The sequence below is a fragment of the Aulonocara sp. 'chitande type north' Nkhata Bay genome, linkage group LG15, assembly GCF_057382095.1.
Source record: "Aulonocara sp. 'chitande type north' Nkhata Bay isolate Kocher_YH1m ecotype deep benthic linkage group LG15, A_spYH_male_GT1.1, whole genome shotgun sequence".
Lineage (NCBI taxonomy): Eukaryota > Metazoa > Chordata > Actinopteri > Cichliformes > Cichlidae > Aulonocara > Aulonocara sp. 'chitande type north' Nkhata Bay.
In genome coordinates, this window is record NC_141358.1 from 12,865,001 (window position 1) to 12,889,163 (window position 24,163).

The 24,163-nt window shown below is 39.4% G+C and overlaps 1 protein-coding gene, 6 non-coding genes and 3 pseudogenes across 7 annotated transcripts; 1 reads left to right on the forward strand and 9 right to left on the reverse strand.

The window, feature by feature from the left end:
• Window positions 1–99: 99 nt before the first annotated feature.
• LOC147312680 (U2 spliceosomal RNA) lies at window positions 100–286 on the reverse strand. Its single transcript, XR_015125254.1, has one exon. It is a non-coding gene; the product is annotated as a U2 spliceosomal RNA (small nuclear RNA).
• Window positions 287–873: 587 nt separating this feature from the next.
• Window positions 874–1,061, reverse strand: LOC147312681 (U2 spliceosomal RNA). The gene has a single exon (XR_015125247.1). It is a non-coding gene; the product is annotated as a U2 spliceosomal RNA (small nuclear RNA).
• Window positions 1,062–1,648: 587 nt separating this feature from the next.
• LOC147312682 (U2 spliceosomal RNA) lies at window positions 1,649–1,861 on the reverse strand (annotated as a pseudogene).
• A 4,801-nt stretch (window positions 1,862–6,662) lies between these two features.
• On the reverse strand, window positions 6,663–6,796 carry LOC147312683 (U2 spliceosomal RNA; annotated as a pseudogene).
• A 636-nt stretch (window positions 6,797–7,432) lies between these two features.
• Window positions 7,433–7,515, reverse strand: trnal-uaa (transfer RNA leucine (anticodon UAA)). Its single transcript has one exon. It is a non-coding gene; the product is annotated as a tRNA-Leu (tRNA).
• An 849-nt stretch (window positions 7,516–8,364) lies between these two features.
• LOC147312685 (U2 spliceosomal RNA) lies at window positions 8,365–8,551 on the reverse strand. Its single transcript, XR_015125255.1, has one exon. It is a non-coding gene; the product is annotated as a U2 spliceosomal RNA (small nuclear RNA).
• Window positions 8,552–9,142: 591 nt separating this feature from the next.
• Window positions 9,143–9,357, reverse strand: LOC147312686 (U2 spliceosomal RNA; annotated as a pseudogene).
• Window positions 9,358–11,351: 1,994 nt separating this feature from the next.
• On the reverse strand, window positions 11,352–11,544 carry LOC147312687 (U2 spliceosomal RNA). The gene has a single exon (XR_015125258.1). It is a non-coding gene; the product is annotated as a U2 spliceosomal RNA (small nuclear RNA).
• A 695-nt stretch (window positions 11,545–12,239) lies between these two features.
• Window positions 12,240–12,430, reverse strand: LOC147312688 (U2 spliceosomal RNA). Its single transcript, XR_015125241.1, has one exon. It is a non-coding gene; the product is annotated as a U2 spliceosomal RNA (small nuclear RNA).
• Window positions 12,431–19,419: 6,989 nt separating this feature from the next.
• On the forward strand, window positions 19,420–23,343 carry LOC147312689 (serine/threonine-protein kinase pim-1-like). The gene is made up of 9 exons (XM_086264242.1): window positions 19,420–20,339; window positions 20,732–20,968; window positions 21,094–21,219; window positions 21,343–21,437; window positions 21,576–21,623; window positions 21,708–21,926; window positions 22,016–22,196; window positions 22,283–22,453; window positions 22,543–23,343. Exons 1-9 carry the CDS (start codon window positions 20,279–20,281, stop codon window positions 22,632–22,634), a joined length of 1,230 nt encoding a protein of 409 aa, XP_086120368.1. The 5' UTR covers window positions 19,420–20,278; the 3' UTR covers window positions 22,635–23,343.
• Window positions 23,344–24,163: the final 820 nt, after the last annotated feature.

Genomic DNA, 24,163 nt, shown 5'->3' on the forward strand with positions numbered 1-24,163 from the left:
GACAATGTCCAGATATGCAGACGCACGCATATATCTAGCGTATAAGAAATTTCTTTGCACAAACTGTTGAGTCAAATGCCATTTGTTTTTCACAGCTTCAGGGGGTGCACCGTTCCTAGAAATACTGCAATACCAGGTCGATGCGTGGAGTGGACGGAGCAAGCCCCTATTCCATCTCCCTGCTCCAAAAATCAATTTAATATATGGTCCCCGGGTAGGGGACGTATCAGACATTAAACTGATAAGAACAGATTTTTTTTTCTTTTTTATTATATACAAAAATGATCTGTTCCAAAATGTTTTCATGTAATCCTGAAAACAGAAAAACAATCTTCTGCACTATTAACCATCCACAAATGGAAACAACAGACAATACAGGTGATTTTAGCTAAAAAGCCAAGAAAAAATTGTGTGGGGTTTTTTTTTCAAACGATGTAATTTACAGCCACAGAGGACAGAAAGCTGCAGTATGTAGAGAAAGAGAAGAGTTAAACCTATAATCAACATGAGTCCTTGTAGATGGCAGCCTCCGGTTTTTAAAGACTTCTATTGGTCTCTAGTGGACAACAGAGGTAACTGCAGGATTGGAGCCAGAATAGTGTAACTGCAGTTGAAAACGACATATTTTTTTGATTTCCCATAGAAAGTGTGTGTCCAGCCACGTGTCAGTCCAAGTGGCAGGATTTAGTAATTCTGGTAATAGTTAAATGTAAGTCATTCACAAATATTAAGTCGCAAGATTTCAGTCTGACTAACCTTGGAAGATTACACGAAGACAATGTCCAGATATGCAGACGCACGCATATATCTAGCGTATAAGAAATTTCTTTGCACAAACTGTTGAGTCAAATGCCATTTGTTTTTCACAGCTTCAGGGGGTGCACCGTTCCTAGAAATACTGCAATACCAGGTCGATGCGTGGAGTGGACGGAGCAAGCCCCTATTCCATCTCCCTGCTCCAAAAATCAATTTAATATATGGTCCCCGGGTAGGGGACGTATCAGATATTAAACTGATAAGAACAGATTTTTTTTTTCTTTTTTATTATATACAAAAATGATCTGTTCCAAAATGTTTTCATGTAATCCTGAAAACAGAAAAACAATCTTCTGCACTATTAACCATCCACAAATGGAAACAACAGACAATACAGGTGATTTTAGCTAAAAAGCCAAGAAAAAATTGTGTGGGGTTTTTTTTTCAAACGATGTAATTTACAGCCACAGAGGACAGAAAGCTGCAGTATGTAGAGAAAGAGAAGAGTTAAACCTATAATCAACATGAGTCCTTGTAGATGGCAGCCTCCGGTTTTTAAAGACTTCTATTGGTCTCTAGTGGACAACAGAGGTAACTGCAGGATTGGAGCCAGAATAGTGTAACTGCAGTTGAAAACGACATATTTTTTTGATTTCCCATAGAAAGTGTGTGTCCAGCCACGTGTCAGTCCAAGTGGCAGGATTTAGTAATTCTGGTAATAGTTAAATGTAAGTCATTCACAAATATTAAGTCGCAAGATTTCAGTCTGACTAACCTTGGAAGATTACACGAAGACAATGTCCAGATATGCAGACGCACGCATATATCTAGCGTATAAGAAATTTCTTTGCACAAACTGTTGAGTCAAATGCCATTTGTTTTTCACAGCTTCAGGGGGTGCACCGTTCCTAGAAATACTGCAATACCAGGTCGATGCGTGGAGTGGACGGAGCAAGCCCCTATTCCATCTCCCTGCTCCAAAAATCAATTTAATATATGGTCCCCGGGTAGGGGACGTATCAGATATTAAACTGATAAGAACAGATTTTTTTTTTTTTTTTTTTTACTTCTTTTATTTTCTTTCCACAACAATTCAAAAAACTTTTTCCATTTCCATTACAAAGACATATTTACATTTCATTTCTTTCCCACATTCATTCATCGCAAACCAATCATTTTCATGTAACATATTCATATAACTTATTGCTTTTCATTGCTCCTTTTCCCTTTCTCCCTTCCTTACTCTTTACCTACCACCACTTTTTAGGTGCCTTCGCAGTAAAGAAGGAAGGGAAATCTTTCCATCTATCCTTGATCGTGTCTATTCCCCATTTTTGTAGTTCATGCCAGTATGTCTTTTCAAATTCCCTCTCTACAGCTTTAGTCGTACCTATTTCCCCCTCTTTATATCCTCCCGTTATACAACTCTGTCTTGCCTTCCACAATTTCATTTTTACAATTGTTAACAACATACAACGTATTTTGTATCTCTCTTTTTCTATGCTATTAGCCCTGAAAAGGGTAATCTCTTCATAAGTCACCGTGCCCAAACCTTTATACTTCCCCTTTACCCTTTCCCATACCTTTTTTGCGTATTCGCATCCCCAAAGTACATGTTCTATTGTTTCCTCTTCTACGCAGTTGTCCCTCGGACACTTTTTCTGTTTTCCCAAGTTATGTGCGTACATGATGATCCTCACGGGTAACCTTTTGTGTAAATGCATCCAATTAAAATCCTTCAAACCATTTTTAAAGGTCTTATCCTGTGCACATTTCCACACTTCTGGACTCACCGGTACCTGGTTATAATTAGCTTTCCATACCATTTTCTTATATAAAAGTTTATGGTTTAGTACGGTATCCACCTCTTTACATTCAGCATGTTTCTTTCCCCATCCCAGCATCCTCTGAAAATATTTTGGTCTAGTTTCCGCCTTTGGTCCCTTATTTTCCCACCCTATCAAAAAACGGTATGGAATCGCTAACCAAAACCATAACAATATTTGACATTTATGGACATAGTTCTGTTTCAATAGCTTGCATACATTTGCATAAAACATTATGTCTAACTTCAAAGGGACATTTGGTACCCCTTTCCCACCATCTTCAATTTCTTGATACATTTGCGTTCTTTTGACATACTCATAACCCCCCCAAATAAATTTAAATATCGCTCTGGTTATTTGCGCTCTGTAGATCTGAGGCATCGGAAACACATAGGCCAGATGTAATAACTTCGGCACCACCTCACTCTTTATAATCAGAACCTTCCCCGTAATTGTTAATTTCCTTGCTTTCCAAAGGCCCAGCTTCTTTTCTACCGCACTTAACCTTTTTTTCCAATTGCTAAGCTCATCTCCTTCCTTATTTCCAAAGGTGATTCCTAAAATATTCATTGGGCCTTGGCACAAAGTAAAATCACAGATATTATCTCTTCTACCCTCCCATGTCCCCAAATATTTATACATCGACTTCTCTTTATTTATCTTTGATCCAGTCGCTTTTTCATAAATATCTAAAATTTCTATCGCACCCTTTAAACTATCATCATCTGCCAGATATAATACTGTATCGTCCGCATACTGCGATATCTTTAAAACTTCCCCCCGCGGCATCGGAATCCCTTTTACTCTCTGGCTTTCCCTTATTGCGCAAGCCAAAGGTTCAACATACAGTACATAAAGAACAACAGATAATGGACATCCTTGCCTCAAACCCTTTGTTTGATACACTTTTTCTGTAAGGAATCCATTTACTTTTATTTTCAGACTTATGCCGTTGTATAAATTTTTTACCCATTTTTTAAATTTCTCTCCCAAGCCCATATACTGCATTACCCTCCACAAAAAATCATAATCTACCCTATCAAAGGCCTTTTGTTGATCTAGGCTCACACATAGTGCTGGCAAATTTCTATCTCTAACGTATGTGAGTATGTCTCTGTGTAGTTGCACGTTCCAAGACATTTGCCTCCCCCTGACCCCACACGTCTGATCCTTCTCCACTATTTGCATCATTACTCCCGCGAGTCTATTTGCCAATATCCTACTCAGGATCTTATAATCCACACATAGCATAGTTAACGGTCTATAATTATCAAGTTGTTGTGGGTTACCTTTCTTGAATAGAATAGAAACCACACCCGTCTTCATACTCTCTGTCATCTCCTTTCCCTCCATGATTTCCTTAAAAACTCCCAACAAATGTATCCCCACCATTCCCCAAAAAGTTTCGTAAAATTCCTTTGTTAATCCATCTATCCCTGGCACTTTGTTTGCCTTCATTCCTTTTAATACTTTATATGCCTCCCCTATTGTAACTTCCCCTTCTAAACTGTCGCTTTCTTCTCCCGTTAATCTCTTTTTTATTTTCTTTAAGAAAAAATCCCCTTTTTCTCCCTCTAATTTTTCTTTTCTAAACAAGACCTCATAATACTCCTTCGCCGTTTTAAGCATATTTTCCTTCCCTTCTATCATTTTCCCATCCTTCTCTAGTTTTATTATAACTCCCTTTTTTTCCTTACTTTTCATCTTTTTAAAGAAAAAGGCCGAACATTTCTCGTTCTCCTCATACTCCTCCTGCTTTATCTTATATGTTTCAGCCCTTGCCTTCCTTTCAAGTAATTCTTCCTGCTTCAATCTTAAACTTTCCATTTTCTCGTCCATGTTTTTGTTGTTTCCTTTTTCATTTTGTAGTGTATAAGTATATTCTATTTCTTTTTGCAATATACGAAATTCCTCTTTCCTTACGCTGGACCTTTCCGTACAATAATCCACCGTGAACTTTTTTATTTTGTTTTTTACATCCTCCCACCAATCCAGTTTATTTATATATAAGCTTTCCATCTCCTCCCATAAAGGGAAGAGCTCTGCAAACCTTTCCTTATATTCTTTTTCCATAAGTACTTCGTTATTCAGTTTCCAGTATCCTTTTCCATAATCTATTCCTTCTATCTCCAAATCCACCACTATCATTTGATGATCTGTGAACAAAGCCGGTATTATTTTCCCTTGTTTTATTTTACACTTTTTCTCTATCAAGATGTAATCTAATCTACTTTCCATCCCTCTTGTGTTCTTCCATGTGTACCCCACTCTTTTCTCTTGTAGTGTGGCCATTACATCTATTAAACCGTATTTTTTTATAAAGGTCTTAAAAGGGAGCGAAGTTTTTATTTTCTCCAGTGAACAGTTGAAATCCCCTCCCACAAAAATATTTTTCCTTGTCATAAAACAAGTGTCCATTTTTGAAAGAAGTTCTCTTCTTAATTTGGGATCCACATATGCATACACATTTATTATACGGTTTTGTGTCCCACTTTTTTCCACATCTACAACCATAACCCTTCCCTGTATTAAAGTATAACTGTCCTTTATTCGTATACTTTTATTCCCACATAACACTCCTACCCCAGTCCCATGTACTCCCCCTATACTCCAGACCGATTCACCTCCTCTCCATTCCTTCGTAAAGAGGTCAACATCCCCCTCATCTTTTAAATGTACTTCCTGCAACAAGCAGACATCAAAATTATAATACAACAAAAATTCATAAACCATTTTTCTTTTCCGAGCATTCCTAAGTCCCCTTACATTTAATGTTATTATTCGAAAGTTTCCCATGTCTTAAAACATAAATAAAAAAAAACAAAAACAAAGGGGGTCTCAAAAACAAAACCAAAACAAATCAAAACCATAGGAGTTTTATTTCAGTATCCCCATTTTTAACTCTTCATATTAACCTGCGCCAATAAGTTCTTAATAAAAGAATCTTCCGATTTTTCTTCGCTTTCAGCCTCTTCCCCCGTATCCCCATCACTAGTGAAGTCACTTAAGGGGGTATGCATGCATTCAGTCTGTGTACCCCTCAAAACATGTCCCTCCGTATTTTCCACCTGCTCGATCCGTTCCTCCCTATCCTCTTTATTTTCCGTTTTTGTCTCTTCTGGAGAAGCACCTGAGCTCACCTTTCTCCGCCTCTTTGCTGATTTTCTCCGCGGCTTCGCTACTACTGCCCACACCTGTCCGTCCTCTGCTTGTTTCTCTCTCTCGGCGTCCGATTCACGTAATGTTCCTTCCTCCTTATTCCTCTGCTCTACTCCGCCTTCCTTGCTCGCAGCTCTCTCCTCGTTAAGGTGATCTTCGGCAGCCGTTGACGCCTCCTGTGTTCTTTTTCCGATATCAGCTTCTGCATCCGATTTTCTGTAATGTTCATTTCCTGCCGCTTCAGAATATGACCTTGGCCTAGTACAGTCTCTTGCCATATGGGTCTCTGAATCGCACAAATGACATTTTCTAGGTTCCTTACAGTCTTTAGTTATGTGGCCTATCTTCCCGCAACTCCTGCACCTCATTTGTTCACACCTGTCCGCATTATGTCCGGTACTGCCACATTTTCTGCACGCTTGGGGCTGCCCAGCATACACTAGGAAACCCCTATCTGCTCCTATGGAGAATACCGCGGGTGGATGGCAATATCCGTCCTCGGTAGACGTATCCACATTTAATTTAACTCGGAATTGTCTTTTTCCGGTCCATAGTCCTAAGCCATCCTTTATTTTGCGCACTCCTGGTAGTACTGTGACGTACCTTCCTAAGAAGTACTTAATTGTCTCTTCCGAAACCCAAGGGTTATACATATGGATCGTTAAAATCCTATAATCATTTCTGTACAAAGGAGTTACCGTATATTTCTTTAGTTCTTCGTTTTCTTCTCCGTGAAATCTCCTTCTCACCTCCTCCGCACATTCTCCCGTGCAAAGGGTTACATCATAATGTTTACTTGCCGTACTCTGCTGGAGGCAGTAGATTTCCTCAGGCTTTATCTTTAAAGCCTCGTAAAGGATCCTTCGTCCGAAGTTAATTCTGTCATGAATCTCATCCTCTTTCTCCATCAACTCGAATCTCAAAGTATTTCTTGTACCTTGCATCCATGTATTTCTCTCATGAAAATTGGCCGACGCCGCCGCCATCCTGCATTGCTTCTCGCCTGATAAGAACAGATACTACACTTGATCTTAGCCAAAAGGCCGAGAAGCGATACCCACATATCGCACGACAGAAACGACTCATTCTGCTTACTGCAACTCTAACTCATGGTTACAATGAAGAACACAGTCGCCTTCTAACAAATGGTAGAGGACAGGTCGATGTTTTACTGACGTTTTACCTCCGAAACATCACAATATAACTATGGTCGGCATGTTTCAGTTTTTAAACGGCGCCACATATATGACGACACTTTAGTTTCTGAAACGCCGGTCAGCGCATGCCGGTTAATGAGATTCAAAATCACGTGGTCGCCTGCAGTCCAATCAGCGGTCGTTGAGACGGAGCGTCTTCAATTCATTTTTATAACTTTCTTGGCGTTATAATTGTTTTCATAATATGATAATTACATACTGTTAAATTTTTAATGTTTCTCCTCCCGGTAACTGTATTCCTGTTATGTCTGGGCTTTCCCTAATTGCACAAGCCAACGGTTCTACATATAACATGTACAGTAAGACTGAGAGGGGGCGACCTTGGCACAGACCTCTCATTTGTCTTTCATCCCAGCTTTTTTGGGGGTGACTGGGTGGGGGGATATTGCTCACAGCAAATTCCTAAAAACTCCTATTGATCATTGTTGCTCCCATAGACACATTTCAGTTTACCAGTCATGAGGCTCCAAATTATACCAGGAGTGGGGTTTGAACCTACGAGAGCATGCGCTCATTGGAGCTTAAGTTCAACGCCTTAACCACTCGGCCATCCTGATGCATATATAGTGTGCATGCGTGTTCCTTTAGGAAACAGGAAGATTGGTAGGAGAAAGAAACGTATTAATCTTGTTTGTTAGGATCATAGCCATAAATGGAGGACTCTTATAAAGTCCATGGATTTTCATTCACACATATTACATGAGGTATCTACTCTTTACACACTAAGGATCCACACTACCAGGGCTACGGCACACAGCTGTTTTATAAATCATCAAAACCAATACTATCCTAAGATTTATTATATACAAAAATGATCTGTTCCAAAATGTTTTCATGTAATCCTGAAAACAGAAAAACAATCTTCTGCACTATTAACCATCCACAAATGGAAACAACAGACAATACAGGTGATTTTAGCTAAAAAGCCAAGAAAAAATTGTGTGGGTTTTTTTTTTTTTCAAACGATGTAATTTACAGCCACAGAGGACAGAAAGCTGCAGTATGTAGAGAAAGAGAAGAGTTAAACCTATAATCAACATGAGTCCTTGTAGATGGCAGCCTCCGGTTTTTAAAGACTTCTATTGGTCTCTAGTGGACAACAGAGGTAACTGCAGGATTGGAGCCAGAATAGTGTAACTGCAGTTGAAAACGACATATTTTTTTGATTTCCCATAGAAAGTGTGTGTCCAGCCACGTGTCAGTCCAAGTGGCAGGATTTAGTAATTCTGGTAATAGTTAAATGTAAGTCATTCACAAATATTAAGTCGCAAGATTTCAGTCTGACTAACCTTGGAAGATTACACGAAGACAATGTCCAGATATGCAGACGCACGCATATATCTAGCGTATAAGAAATTTCTTTGCACAAACTGTTGAGTCAAATGCCATTTGTTTTTCACAGCTTCAGGGGGTGCACCGTTCCTAGAAATACTGCAATACCAGGTCGATGCGTGGAGTGGACGGAGCAAGCCCCTATTCCATCTCCCTGCTCCAAAAATCAATTTAATATATGGTCCCCGGGTAGGGGACGTATCAGACATTAAACTGATAAGAACAGATTTTTTTTTCTTTTTTATTATATACAAAAATGATCTGTTCCAAAATGTTTTCATGTAATCCTGAAAACAGAAAAACAATCTTCTGCACTATTAACCATCCACAAATGGAAACAACAGACAATACAGGTGATTTTAGCTAAAAAGCCAAGAAAAAATTGTGTGGGTTTTTTTTTTTTTTCAAACGATGTAATTTACAGCCACAGAGGACAGAAAGCTGCAGTATGTAGAGAAAGAGAAGAGTTAAACCTATAATCAACATGAGTCCTTGTAGATGGCAGCCTCCGGTTTTTAAAGACTTCTATTGGTCTCTAGTGGACAACAGAGGTAACTGCAGGATTGGAGCCAGAATAGTGTAACTGCAGTTGAAAACGACATATTTTTTTGATTTCCCATAGAAAGTGTGTGTCCAGCCACGTGTCAGTCCAAGTGGCAGGATTTAGTAATTCTGGTAATAGTTAAATGTAAGTCATTCACAAATATTAAGTCGCAACATTTCAGTCTGACTAACCTTGGAAGATTACACGAAGACAATGTCCAGATATGCAGACGCACGCATATATCTAGCGTATAAGAAATTTCTTTGCACAAACTGTTGAGTCAAATGACATTTGTTTTTCACAGTTTCAGGGGGTGCACCGTTCCTAGAAATACTGCAATACCAGGTCGATGCGTGGAGTGGACGGAGCAAGCCCCTATTCCATCTCCCTGCTCCAAAAATCAATTCAATATATGGTCCCCGGGTAGGGGACGTATCAGATATTAAACTGATAAGAACAGATTTTTTTTTTTTTTTTTTTTTTTACTTCTTTTATTTTCTTTCCACAATCATTCAAAAACATTTTACCATTTCCTTTACAATGACAAGTTTACATTTCCATTTTTCCCCACATTCGTTCATGACAAACTAATTAACATTTTCATATGACATTTTCATTTGACGTATAGCTTATCATTACTCCTTTTCCCTTCCTCCTTTCCTTACACTTTACCTACCACCACCTTTTGGGTACCTTCAGAGCAAAAAAAGGAGAGAAATCTTTCCATCTGTCCTTAATTGTGTCTATTCCCCATTTTTGTAGTTCATGCCAATATATCTTTTCAAATTCCCTTTCTATAGCCTTGATCGTCCCAATTTCCCCCTCTTTGTATCCCCCCATTATACAACTCTGTCTTGCCCTCCACAACTTAAGTTTAACAATTGATAACAACATGCAACGTATTTTATATCTCTCTTTTTCTGTACCTTTAGTCCCAAAGAAGGTGATCTCTTCATAAGTCACCGTCCCCAAACCTTTATACTTCCCCTTTACCCCTTCCCATACCTTTTTTGCGTATTCGCATCCCCATAGTACATGTTCAATTGTTTCTTCTTTTACACAATTGTCCCTCGGACACTTTTTCTGTTTTCCCAAATTATGTGCGTACATAGTAACCCTCACGGGTAGCCTTTTATGTAAATGCATCCAATTAAAATCCTTTATGACATTTTTAAAACTCTTATCCTGTGTGAGTTTCCACACTTCTGGACTCACCGGTACCTGATTTTGGTTAGCTTTCCGTACCATTTTCTTGTATAGAAGTTTATGGTTTAATACTGTATCCACCTCTTTGCATTCCGGATGTTTCTTTCCCCATCCCACCATCCTCTGAAAATATTTTGGTCTAAACTCCGCCTTAGGTCCCTTATTTTCCCACCCTATCAAAAAACGGTATGGTATCGCCAACCAAAACCATAGCAATATTTGACATTTATGCACATAAGTCTGTTTCAATAATGTACACACATTTGTATAAAACATTGTATCTAACTTCAACGGGACATTTGGTACCCCCTTCCCACCATCTTCTATTTCTTGATACATTTGTAGTCTTTTTACATACTCGTAACCCCCCCATATGAATTTAAATATCCCCCTCATTATTTGTGCTCTATATACTGCTCTGCTACAAACACACAACAGAAGATTAAAAAGGAAACGTTTTCAATACAAACAAATAATTTCTATAAAAAACTACGTACCTTTCCGCTGCAATAAATAACCAAGGTTTCACCGCCCAGACACCCAAAGGAGAGGGTCGCAGTCCTAGCCTAAGACCAAGAATCAAGTGCGAAATGATAAGAACAGATTTATTTATTTATTTATTTTTTTTTTTTCAAATCTTTACTACCAGGGCTACGGCACACAGCTGTTTTATAAATCATCAAAACCAATACTATCCTAAGATTTATTATATACAAAAATGATCTGTTCCAAAATGTTTTCATGTAATCCTGAAAACAGAAAAACAATCTTCTGCACTATTAACCATCCACAAATGGAAACAACAGACAATACAGGTGATTTTAGCTAAAAAGCCAAGAAAAAATTGTGTGGGTTTTTTTTTTTCAAACGATGTAATTTACAGCCACAGAGGACAGAAAGCTGCAGTATGTAGAGAAAGAGAAGAGTTAAACCTATAATCAACATGAGTCCTTGTAGATGGCAGCCTCCGGTTTTTAAAGACTTCTATTGGTCTCTAGTGGACAACAGAGGTAACTGCAGGATTGGAGCCAGAATAGTGTAACTGCAGTTGAAAACGACATATTTTTTTGATTTCCCATAGAAAGTGTGTGTCCAGCCACGTGTCAGTCCAAGTGGCAGGATTTAGTAATTCTGGTAATAGTTAAATGTAAGTCATTCACAAATATTAAGTCGCAAGATTTCAGTCTGACTAACCTTGGAAGATTACACGAAGACAATGTCCAGATATGCAGACGCACGCATATATCTAGCGTATAAGAAATTTCTTTGCACAAACTGTTGAGTCAAATGACATTTGTTTTTCACAGCTTCAGGGGGTGCACCGTTCCTAGAAATACTGCAATACCAGGTCGATGCGTGGAGTGGACGGAGCAAGCCCCTATTCCATCTCCCTGCTCCAAAAATCAATTTAATATATGGTCCCCGGGTAGGGGACGTATCAGATATTAAACTGATAAGAACAGATTTTTTTTTTTTTTTTCTTCACACATATTACATGAGGTATCTACTCTTTACACACTAAGGATCCACACTACCAGGGCTACGGCACACAGCTGTTTTATAAATCATCAAAACCAATACTATCCTAAGATTTATTATATACAAAAATGATCTGTTCCAAAATGTTTTCATGTAATCCTGAAAACAGAAAAACAATCTTCTGCACTATTAACCATCCACAAATGGAAACAACAGACAATACAGGTGATTTTAGCTAAAAAGCCAAGAAAAAATTGTGTGGGTTTTTTTTTTCAAACGATGTAATTTACAGCCACAGAGGACAGAAAGCTGCAGTATGTAGAGAAAGAGAAGAGTTAAACCTATAATCAACATGAGTCCTTGTAGATGGCAGCCTCCGGTTTTTAAAGACTTCTATTGGTCTCTAGTGGACAACAGAGGTAACTGCAGGATTGGAGCCAGAATAGTGTAACTGCAGTTGAAAACGACATATTTTTTTGATTTCCCATAGAAAGTGTGTGTCCAGCCACGTGTCAGTCCAAGTGGCAGGATTTAGTAATTGTGGTAATAGTTAAATGTAAGTCATTCACAAATATTAAGTCGCAAGATTTCAGTCTGACTAACCTTGGAAGATTACACGAAGACAATGTCCAGATATGCAGACGCACGCATATATCTAGCGTATAAGAAATTTCTTTGCACAAACTGTTGAGTCAAATGCCATTTGTTTTTCACAGCTTCAAGGGGTGCACCGTTCCTAGAAATACTGCAATACCAGGTCGATGCGTGGAGTGGACGGAGCAAGCCCCTATTCCATCTCCCTGCTCCAAAAATCAATTTAATATATGGTCCCCGGGTAGGGGACGTATCAGATATTAAACTGATAAGAACAGATACTACACTTGATCTTAGCCAAAAGGCCGAGAAGCGATACCCACATATCGCACGACAGAAACGACTCATTCTGCTTACTGCAACTCTAACTCATGGTTACAATGAAGAACACAGTCGCCTTCTAACAAATGGTAGAGGACAGGTCGATGTTTTACTGACGTTTTACCTCCGAAACATCACAATATAACTATGGTCGGCATGTTTCAGTTTTTAAACGGCGCCACATATATGACGACACTTTAGTTTCTGAAACGCCGGTCAGCGCATGCCGGTTAATGAGATTCAAAATCACGTGGTCGCCTGCAGTCCAATCAGCGGTCGTTGAGACGGAGCGTCTTCAATTCATTTTTATAACTTTCTTGGCGTTATAATTGTTTTCATAATATGATAATTACATACTGTTAAATTTTTAATGTTTCTCCTCCCGGTAACTGTATTCCTGTTATGTCTGGGCTTTCCCTAATTGCACAAGCCAACGGTTCTACATATAACATGTACAGTAAGACTGAGAGGGGGCGACCTTGGCACAGACCTCTCATTTGTCTTTCATCCCAGCTTTTTTGGGGGTGACTGGGTGGGGGGATATTGCTCACAGCAAATTCCTAAAAACTCCTATTGATCATTGTTGCTCCCATAGATACATTTCAGTTTACCAGTCATGAGGCTCCAAATTATACCAGGAGTGGGGTTTGAACCTACGAGAGCATGCGCTCATTGGAGCTTAAGTCCAACGCCTTAACCACTCGGCCATAGGGTTTACAGGGATGGAGGACTCAAATGAGAAAATATCCAGCGAGCAGCAGTTTTTGGTGCAATGTTTCAAAACAAGCTATGCAGAAGAGCATGTTTGGGAGCACCGTACATCTGACTTTGAAGCAGATGGGCTACAGCAACAGAAGGCCAAAATGAGAGCCACACTAACAGCTACAACAACTTTTTCAACAATATTATTTTATGACAGACTTGAGCATGAATGATGAATATGAATCGGAAACAACAATGAACAACAATGTGAAACTGCTCATGAATCATTTAATCTATGAGTGAAAGTAGTTTTCTTTAATCTCCTCCTCCTTTAGTTTGCCTCTCCTCTTTATAAGCTCCAGCTCTCGTCTCCTACTCACATCTCTAAACACTAAAGATCATTTACACCTCACACTGACAACATGCTGTGGACCTTCTGCACTCTCATCACTGCTCTAACATGTAAGATCTTCTTATTCCATTTTTTAGTCCATATTTAGAGCTAAACTTTAAACTTCTATTTTTTCTGTGTTTCCTGGCAGATGTTGATGCAGTGATTGTGTTGACCCAAACACCTGCTGTCCACACAGTTTCTCCAGGTCAAGAAGTTGTTCTCAACTGTAACATAGAGAGAGATGATGGGAATTCTGTTAGATGGTATAAACAAGTTCCTGGAACGGTTCCTCAGTATGTTCTAAGATTTTATCATTCTAGCAGCTCACCCAGCTTTGGAACAGGATTCTCCTCAGACAGATTCAACTCTAAGTCCTCATCAAACATTGATTACCAGTTCATTATCAAGCGAGCAGAGACAGGAGACTCTGCAGTGTATTACTGTCAGACATGGGATGACTCTGCCAGTGCAGCTGTACCACAGTGATTTAGACAGTGACAAAAACCTCCTCATTAGTACTTCTGCTTTTTTAGAAACTTTCACATGCAAAAAAAAAAAAAAAAAGACCCATAAAAGAAACCCTGTAATGTGCTATTAAACACTAAATCCTCCATTTTTAAATCCTTTTTAATCTTCATTATTAAAGGCATAAAGAGGAAAGCACTGAAATATGTACATCTCATTTACTCACATCAGCCCGAACAGATCACATAAACCAAACTATCCAACATATAGTATTATATGTTGCTGCAAGCTATTCTTAATAACAGAAATTTTATAGATACTACTCACAGGTCTAACTGTCCAACAGCAGTTTAACTTATCATTTAAAAAAAAGTGTAGTTAACATGCAGTTTAAAAAATATATATAAAGCTATACTGAAGCTAGTTTAGAGCTTCTACACCATCTTCATTTACATTTAGCTTTGATTATTCAGAAACATATTTTTAAGGCAGAAGGAAAATATAGAAGTGTGAGGATAAGGACACTAGTGATAAATGTTTGATTCTTTTACAACCATTTTTAAGAACACGGTGTGATTTATTGTAGCTATTGTATTATTATGGTATATATTTTTCTATCATTTGTAAAAATGATGACGATCAAACTGACTGACATAATACTCATGGGAAGGAAATATACAGTATTTACTCAGTGTCTTTTCTGCACACTGCAATTCTGTCAAGAATACTTGAATGTGTTTTAAGTATTTTACTATTGGGTGGCTGTAGCTCAGGTGGCAGAGCAGGTCAGCCACTAATCAGATGGTTGGTGGTTTGATCCCAGGCTGCCTCCTGGCTGCATGCCAAATATCCTTGGGCAAGATACTAACCCCATGTTTGCCTACTGGTGGTGGTCAGAGGGCCCGGTGGCGCCAGTGTCCGCCTCTGTCAGTGCGTCCCAGGGCAGCTGTGGCTACAATGTAGCTTGCTATCGCCAGTGTGTGAATGACTGAATGTAGTGTGAAGCGCTTTGGGGTCCTTAGGGACTAGAAAAGCGCTATACAAATGCAGGCCATTTACTTGTTTAAATGATTAGCACTAGTGCTCATAAACCACAACGTAATGATCTGTGAATGTGCTTGAAAGCGATTGTTTACAGTACACAGCAGTTATGTTAAAAATATGCTTCTCTGTTATCTGAAATAGAAATACAAAAACTAAAAGTTTTTTTATTTGCAAAAACTAACAGATCGAAAAAATACATTCCCCAAACAAACAAAACAAACTTTGTTGTTGATGACTGATGAATAAAAATAACAAAAAAGAATGCAGTACAGTAGAATTGTATTGCATGGGATCATTTTACAAATAAACTAATGCCAACAAATAACTAAAGCACAATAAACAAACATTGAGCTTATTTGAAATTCATCCATCCATCCATCCATCCATTTGCTTCCGCTTATCCTTTTCAGGGTCGCGGGGGCGCTGGAGCCTATCCCAGCTGTCATAGGGCGAGAGGCAGGGTACACCCTGCACAGCATCAGGAAAAAGGAGCACGAGAAGCTTGAGAAATACCAAAGGCTCAGAGAAGAGCTCGAGAAGATGTGGAGGGTTAAGGTAACAGTGGTCCCAGTGGTAATTGGAACACTCGGTTTGGTGACTCCCAAGCTAGGTGAGCGGCTCCAGCAGATCCCAGGAACAACATCAGAGATCTCTGTCCAGAAGAGCGCAGCCCTAAGAACATAAATAAACATAAATCAGAATAAATTTGATAGTATTGACATTATATAAATTAGAGATGGACCAATCCGATATTACGTATCGGTATCGGTCCGATACTGACCTAAATTACTGGATCGGATATCGGAGAAAAATAAAAAATGTAATCCGATCCATTAAATATCACGAAATCACCTCGCAAAACTTGCAACATGCCGTAACTCACCTCAGAACGTTAGCACGTCGGAGCAGTATGCATCACGTGATATAGCGGCTGTGGCATGCGGGACCTGTCGGTGGTCTGGATAGCATTTGGAGCTTCGCTAGCAACCTGGCATTTCATCTCCGACAAAGTTATCCCCGAGAGAAGTAAAGCAAGTGTGTAAGTCCATCTCTGAATGTTTGTAAAGCATTCCTGCGTTAAGCTTAATAAGCGACTGCCTCTTCTTGCTAACAAATGCACAAAAAACCCCCAAAAAGAAATCTTTCTACCTTCTGCAAAGAAAGACAAGTCAAAACAAGTAAAAAAAAAATAAAAATGTAACAGCCTCCCGATTATGACCAATATATCATTTACGTCACTGATACATCCGTAACTGAAATTAACTCAGAACAATTTGTTTATTTTTTTAAATGGTCATTCAGAATCAGAAGATTATTTACGGTGATGTTTTTGGTGGGAGTGAAACAACAATCTACTGATAAAACCAATAAAAATAAGATATGATAATAAGAAATAACCACTGTTGGAAGCCTTATTTACTCTTATCGCCTTAATCATGTGCAGTAATTAAAGTTGAAATGAGAAACTTTGCATTTGAAAGATGCTCTTCTACTGGGCACTCAAAATGCTTTCTTACAACAAGCATCATTCATCCACACCTTCATACATAATGTGCGCACATTTTAAATATAAATTAATATTACTGTAGCAGTATTTTTTTTTTTTTAAAAGATAAAATGGCCACATTTAAGAAGGCAGGACCTGCAGTTATTGTCCTTTTCCAGACATTTATCTGGCACTTACTTTGGGGTTTTCTGCAGCTCGTCCTCGGGGCCCTCCAGACACAGAGACAGCAGGTCGTAACCCAGGATCTTCTGGGCTATGGTGAACATTTCTTTAATGTTGGGGTATTTCAAAAGTCCTCTGCCCATGCCCACAAACTGGCTGCCCTGACTGGGGAAGAGGAGCACGGAGCAGCCGCTGCTTTTGGGTGAGGCGCCGCGGCTGGCTCGCTGTTCGGGGGAAAAGCGGGGGCTTCAGCCGGAGGAGGGTAATCTCCAGCCGTGGAACCGGGCTTGTTGGTGGACAGCGTCCTGCTCAGAGAGACCAGCGACCTGACCTTCCCTCTGGAAGATGCCGCCATCCTGACTGCCACTGATGCCAACATGAGCTGTTCCTCATCCAACGACGTGTCTGCAGATGAAATAAGACGCACAGCCCGCCCGGACAAACTGTAATCACCAAAAGAGTCAACTTTGCTTGAACTCAATTCTGACATCTGCTCGGCATGACACCTCACAGGGAGACGAAAACAACCGCCAGAGGAAAGAAAAGAACAAAATCTTCAGCGAAGGAAGATGATATCTCCAATAAAACTATTTTTGAAGCCATTATGGGACTTGACAAAAAATTTGAAGCACAACTGGAGGATATCAAGGAACAAAACAGACAAAGTGCAGCTATGGTTGCCAGCTTGGCTAAGGCTGTAGAGTTTAACGCTGCAGAGATAGCTGATTGCAAACTGAAAGTTGTTAAACTGGCAAATGCGAATGAACTGCTGCTTAAAGAAAACGAAGACTTGAAAAGAAGAGTGAGAGAACAAGAGCGCTACCGAATGAGGTGGTGCCTAAAACTGAAAGGGGTGAAGGAAGACAAAGACGAAAACATTAGAGTGAAGGTTTTGCAAACGCTTCAGAAGATTGCCCCTGACTTGAACTTAGAAGAGGCTGTTGATATTGTCCACCGCTTAGGGAAACAAGTTGATGGCAGAAACAGAAACATCATTATTCTATTCACACAGAGGCGAATTAAAGAAGAATTGTGGAGGCGCACCACAGATTCTTCAACCTGCAAGCAAGAAGGCATCAGCTTCGCAGAGATGTTGCTGCAGGAGGACATACAAGATCGACAGCGCCTATGGCCTCTGGTGGAGGAAGAAAGACGTGCAAAACTACAAATATCTGTAGTTTCCACTCCGTATATTTTCAAAACAAACTCGTTACTTTGGGTTTAACGCATTTGGGGGAAGTTAATATTTCACGTCACTGCAGGCCTTCAAACAATGAGATTTGAGCCTAAACAGTGAAAGGCAGTCGCGTTTTAATCAGTAGAGGATGTCGCATAAAAAGAGATGAAAGAACAAACCATGTACTGTAGTGTTGATTTATTTATTTTTAGCACAACACCTGAACAACCCCACGTGCCCATAATTTGCGGTACTTCAGAAAAAAAGGAGTGAACATAAAAGGGAGTAAAATGTTGTGTCAGGTAATTTCAAATGCAGCATTTCTATCACCTCAACAAACACTAACTGTGTTACAGTGTGTTGCTATCTAAAGCTCTACTTGCTGTATTTCACAGGAAGAGAAAGAATGAGAGCTAACTTCACTCAGAGATATAGAAAGAAAGAGAAAGAAACCAGGCTGTATTTAAAGGTAAGGACTGCTTAGTGATATTTGATAAAATGTAGTTGTGTTTTCACAGGGACATAAAGTGCTTGTCTTACTCCCTTCTTCTAGCTCGAAATTACTTGCCAAGTGGTAAGGACCGTTCATGGTCACACGGTGAGAACATTGGTGTTGACTATGAAGAGATAGGGTCAGACAGGGGAGGGGCCAGTCAGATTTATCAACTCAACCTCCTTAAAGCATGGAGAGAGGCTGAAACCAATCTCTGGTGAGCCCGGTTAAGGAAAGAGATGAGTTGGTGCCTGAGATGCCAAATTCCAACATCCTCATTCCCGCCATTGAGATAACACTCTCACACAGGCCCAGAGAGCAGATGTTGCTGCATTGCAGATGTGTTATACCCCCTGCCCAGCCGAATGACTCTCAAAACGAAAATTTTGCAGAAAATCAATGTGATCGCTTGAATCACTGGAATTATCATCTCGATATCTCTTGTCCTTCTTTCATTTCAGACGTCTTGAAAACAAGTTTTAACAAAGTCCTGGAGAAGTGCCCAATGCTGGAGGACCTCCTGCTTTACCCCTGGCTCAGATAAACTCCTCTCTGACACAAACACACACGCATACTGAATTCACATCTTGCCATACAAATGTGATACAGTAACCAACTTTCTTTCTTTCAGAAAGAAAGAAAATTGGGAGATTCAAAAATTTCCTCACAGTAATGTTTGCATCAGTCTATCAGACGAATCCCCTCCAAGTCCAATATTTACATCAGTTACAGTGATAATGCTTGGTGTCTACTTTCAGCCACCGCAGTAGAATGCCAGGAATGAATCTCATTGAAATTGTAGTTGCATTTGCTATTTCATTTAATTGTCATGGATGATACACAGATAACCCAACAGCAAACAGAGGAAAACAATGGGCTTAAATACACAGAGGGATAAATGAGGGAATAAGACACAGGATGAGAGCACAGCTGCGAGAAATCACAAACAACAAGACCATGGGGAAGGAAAACTGAAAACACTAACATAGTCTAAGGAGCTTAGAAAGAAAACGTCTGGACTTCTTTAAGTTGCTTGAAGATGTTCAAGCAAAGTTTAAGTTCTTTTCATCCGAGAAGGTGAAACATCTTCAAGCAACTTCAAGTCCAGACGCTTTCTTTCCAAACTCCTTAGACTACGATGACCTAGATGACTGAGAACCTTCACAGACATGAAAACACTAACACAGCACACATGACTATCAAAGTAAAACAGCAAACAAGAGACTTTTACAAAGACACAGAGTTGACACAGAGACATGACTGACTGGGGAGAAATTGGGGAACATGGAAACAAGAGTGACTAGACATGACACGTGGGACACAGGGGCAAGGCAAAGTAACAGAAACCTAAAGCCTAAGAATATAACACAAGAAGAAAACAATAAAGAGAACCAAAAACATACATAAGAATAATCAATGAATATAAATGAACAAACACAAAACACTGGGTCACAGACTCACTACCATGACAGTTAAATGTACATAATAAATACTTTAAATCAGATGACAATGTAGCTGACACTGTGTTTATTATAATGTGTGTGGTCAACCACAAATCTTCATACTGTCATCCATAGATGAGGTCTTTATACAAATGATGAAAGATAATGAAAGAAACTGTTTAATTGATATGAAATGATTGAATTATAAGAAATATTATGGCTTTGTCTGCCAGTGTTTTTCTGTAAACTACTTTGAACTACTGGCAGTCAGTGAAGTCACTGAAAGGCAAGATTCTATGTTGTGTTGCCGTAGTTTCCAGAGTTTACTTATAAAGCTCACTTACAGAATTCAGTTAGAAAAGTCAAGCATTTGAAGGGTGCACATTTGAAGGAATATTAACTCAATCTTAGCTCATTACGGTTTACATTTTCGATTTTAAAGGGTCTCCGAAATTACAATGAAAAAGGAAACAAGAAAAATTGCCACTCCAGCCGATAAGAAAGATTCGGGAGATCAAGGTAAGTAAAATAATAAAATCAAATCCTGGTAAAATCCAAATCCTAGAAATGTTGACACTGTGTGAATCATTTTTGGAGCAATTGAATCATATGTTTAATTGAAAATAGCTTTAATACAAGATGTCTAATCAAAGAAAGGTTACCGGTCTTTTGGTAAAATAATGTAATAAGTTTATTCTTGGACTCAACAGTAAAAACAGACCAACAAGTGCCATCAAGATCTAAGACTTAGTAAACCTAGTATCAACTCGCACTGATCAGTTATTTTTTTCATCCCAAGATTAAACTTGTGATCATTTAAGCAAAAGCAATTTCAAATTCTTTGCCATCAAACTGCTTCCAGTCTTGATGTCGGGGACTCTTTTTCACCACTGTGTTGTTGTCGTTTATAGATTGTAAGAGCAGGACTGCTAAAAGAAAGGCCAGTCCTGAAAAGAAGACCCCAATGAAAAGGAGGAGGGTCGCTGAGCAGGCTGGTCCTTCCACCAGCTCAGATGTGGTCAAAGGAGTGAAGCGCAAGGTTGTGCAAGATGAAGAGGACACAACAAAGAGAGCAAAGAGGGCTAAACTTCTTGACCATATGAGCGGTGACAAGGAGCAAGCATCCTCCTCGTTGGACTCTGGTAAAGGTAGGCTAATTAGTTGAATAAGGGGGTAGATTAAGTGTGGTTGCTAGGTTTAAGATATTGGTGTTTAGTGTTTGTGTCTATCATCCAGTGAGCTGATATGCTTTTGGTGTTTTCCACATCTCCAGACTTGAACAACAAACAGGTGTGCGCAAAAAATGGCAAAAGAAAGGCCACGGGAGACGACAGAGAGTCACCCAAGAAAAAAAAAAGGAATGTGGACCAGGACAAAAAATCAGTGGCAGACCAAAAACGTAAGTAGCAAGCAGCTTGGGTTTTATATTCAGGGGAAGGGCAAAAGGAACATTTAGGCTACAGAGGAGAGTAATTTGTGTCACAGCTGTAATAAAACAAGATTTGCTGTTTTGTCTGTTCAGGTGAATTCCAAGCCAGATATGTGGAGGAGCACCAGCTCGGAGAAGGAGGCTGCGGAGCAGTGTTTTCTGGCTACCGGATAGAAGATCGTTTTCCAGTAAGTGTTCAGATGATGGTAGTAAGACAGGCAGTAACGCAGATAATGGATAATATCGTAAACTGAGACGTCTGCTGTGTTTCCACCTTTCATTATGTCATACTGAGGAAATGCTCACCAATGCTCTGTGTCTTCTAGGTTGCCATCAAACACATTCCCAAAAATAAAGTCTACTGCAAAGTGGCGGTAAGCGTCCAACACTTGAATTAGTTTTACATTACTGGATTGAATGCGGCGTTCCTCATCATCCACTTTGTTGTAATATTTCAGGATGAAAGCGGGAAGATGCTCTCGGTGGAAGTGGCCATTATGGTTAAACTTGCAGGTGAAGCAGAAGGGTCAGTGGGAATATCAGCACCTGTGTCCTTGCTGGAGTGGTTCGACCTTGGCAAAGAGCTGATCCTGGTGCTGGAGAGACCTGTCCCCGCTGTGGACCTGCAAAAATACAAAGCAGAATATGGAAGAACCTTACCAGAGGACAAGGCCAAGGTAGGTTGACTGGGAGAGCCTTAGACTGTACAGCATTCAATCAAGGCAGAAAAGCATTAACTCATTATTGTGTTTTTCATCTTTTCCAGGTCATTCTGAAGCAACTAGTTGATGCTGTAAAGGAACTTGAGGATAAACACATCTTTCATCGGGACATCAAGGGAGAAAACATTCTGATTGAGACCGGCTCCGATGTGCCTCGAGTTCGCATCATTGACTTTGGACTGAGCTGCTTTGTTAAACAGCGATCTCTGTATCGCGTCTTCTATGGTAACATATTCTGCTCCTGCTTTTCACAGATGTAGCAATTTGTGTCTTTTGTTTTAGAAGAAATTGTAATTGTGTCTGTTTGTTAGGCACTCCTCTTCACACCCCTCCCGAGTGGTACAGGAGGAGCTGCTACAGGTGTGGACCCACCACGGTGTGGCAAATGGGAGTGGTGTTGTATGAAGCGCTTCATGCACGGCACTTTAGTACCGAGAGGTTCCTCGCAAAGAAACTGAGCATCAAAAAGCGTCTGTCCACAGGTAAGAAAACTTCACACTTCCAGATTCACTGATGCCTTGGATCACTAGAACTATCATCTTCATCTTTTTGATCTTTTCTTTCTTTCAAGAATGCCAGAATTTCTTGGAGGCATGTTTAACTATAGCCCCGGAGAAGCGCCCAACACTGGATGAGCTCCAGCTTCACCCCTGGCTAAGATAGCACACACAAACACACAATTCACACCTTATCATATAAGTGTGATACATTGTGGTAACCTCCTTTCTTTTTTCTGTTGGACAGGAATGGGTCAATCTTAAAAAATAAATAAATAAAAAATTAGCTTTTTCGGACTTCCTGTAACCCCCCCAGCCATCCCAGGAAAGGGGATCTCTCTTTGAATGGGCTTTCCCGAGGTTTCTTCCCATCGATCTGGCCCCCTGGGGAGTTTTTCCTCGTCTTCATAGAGAGCTTGGGCTGGGTCAGGAGCTCCATCAAAACTGTCTTTATTTGATGACATTAAAGTCATCAAATAAAGATGTGTTTTACTTAAAGTAAAATTGGATCAAAATAAAACTTGTTTAATTCATCTTTGCTGAGGATTCTCCTTCATTACTATTTTGTTTTGTTTTGTTTTTTTTACCCATGGTGCATTTTGACAAATAAGAAAACTGAATCAGGTTAAAGTGTGCACAAAGACAGTCACACTGCAAATGATCTGAAGACTTGCATCTGTTGCTCTAACCCCCAACTAGTTTAGACAGATTTCCAGGTTCTACCAGAGGTTTTTTCCTTCAAGAAGGGAGTTTTTCCTTCCCACTGTTGCTGAGTGTTTGCTCATAGTGGGTTGTAAAAGCATAAAAGTTAATAAGAGGCATTCATAGCAGAGTTATCACAGAGGGAACTATATAGCTTAAATGTACAATTTCTACAGGACAAATTATAACTTCATTATGTATAAAAGCTTCTGTGGATAATTACTCCTATTTGTAACTTTACACAAGAGAAAGTTTGGTGTCACACTATTTATAACAGGTTGGGTTTTGTCCTCTGAGTTGAGCCTTTGGTTGCAGTTTATTGAAGAATTTCCTCTAAAGTAGCTGTTGATAAAGATTTAAAGTCCTGTTTATATACAGAAATATGCTTTAGTTCATGTTTTTTACATGTCTGCCTCAGTGGATCAGTAGAAGATCTGGCACAGGAAACTAGATGATGAAAAAAGGGTACGAATACACATATATATCTATATCTATATAGATACAGATATATAAACACACACACACACACACAGGTTGCAACGTAGTATTTTCATTTTTTCTTAGCATTTCTTTAACGCCTTGGTGCAAAAGAATACCTTCATCTGTGTGTTGGAAAAAAGAACTACAAATTTGGAAAGGAATTTATTCATGTTCTTACTCATAGATGGAGTACATGGTTTAAAAAACACTGAGGAAACAGATATGAGGCGGCTGTATTAACATAAAAACATTAATACAGTTAAAAATGAATAAAAAGTTGCACGCTTAAACTTATTTCTCTACAGTTTGTACAATTAATCCATGTAACAATAGGTTCTCCCTTAATATAGTAGTTATTAAAATATCTTTACATAAAAATAAATTTTTAAGTACTCTCCAGTGGAAGTCTGTTGTGGCTTATGTTTCTAAATGACACAACCATAAAGCAGCCCACAGAATATACAAATATGTCTTTGATAAGTGAATGTTGGCTCCCACAATGGCCTGTTAAGT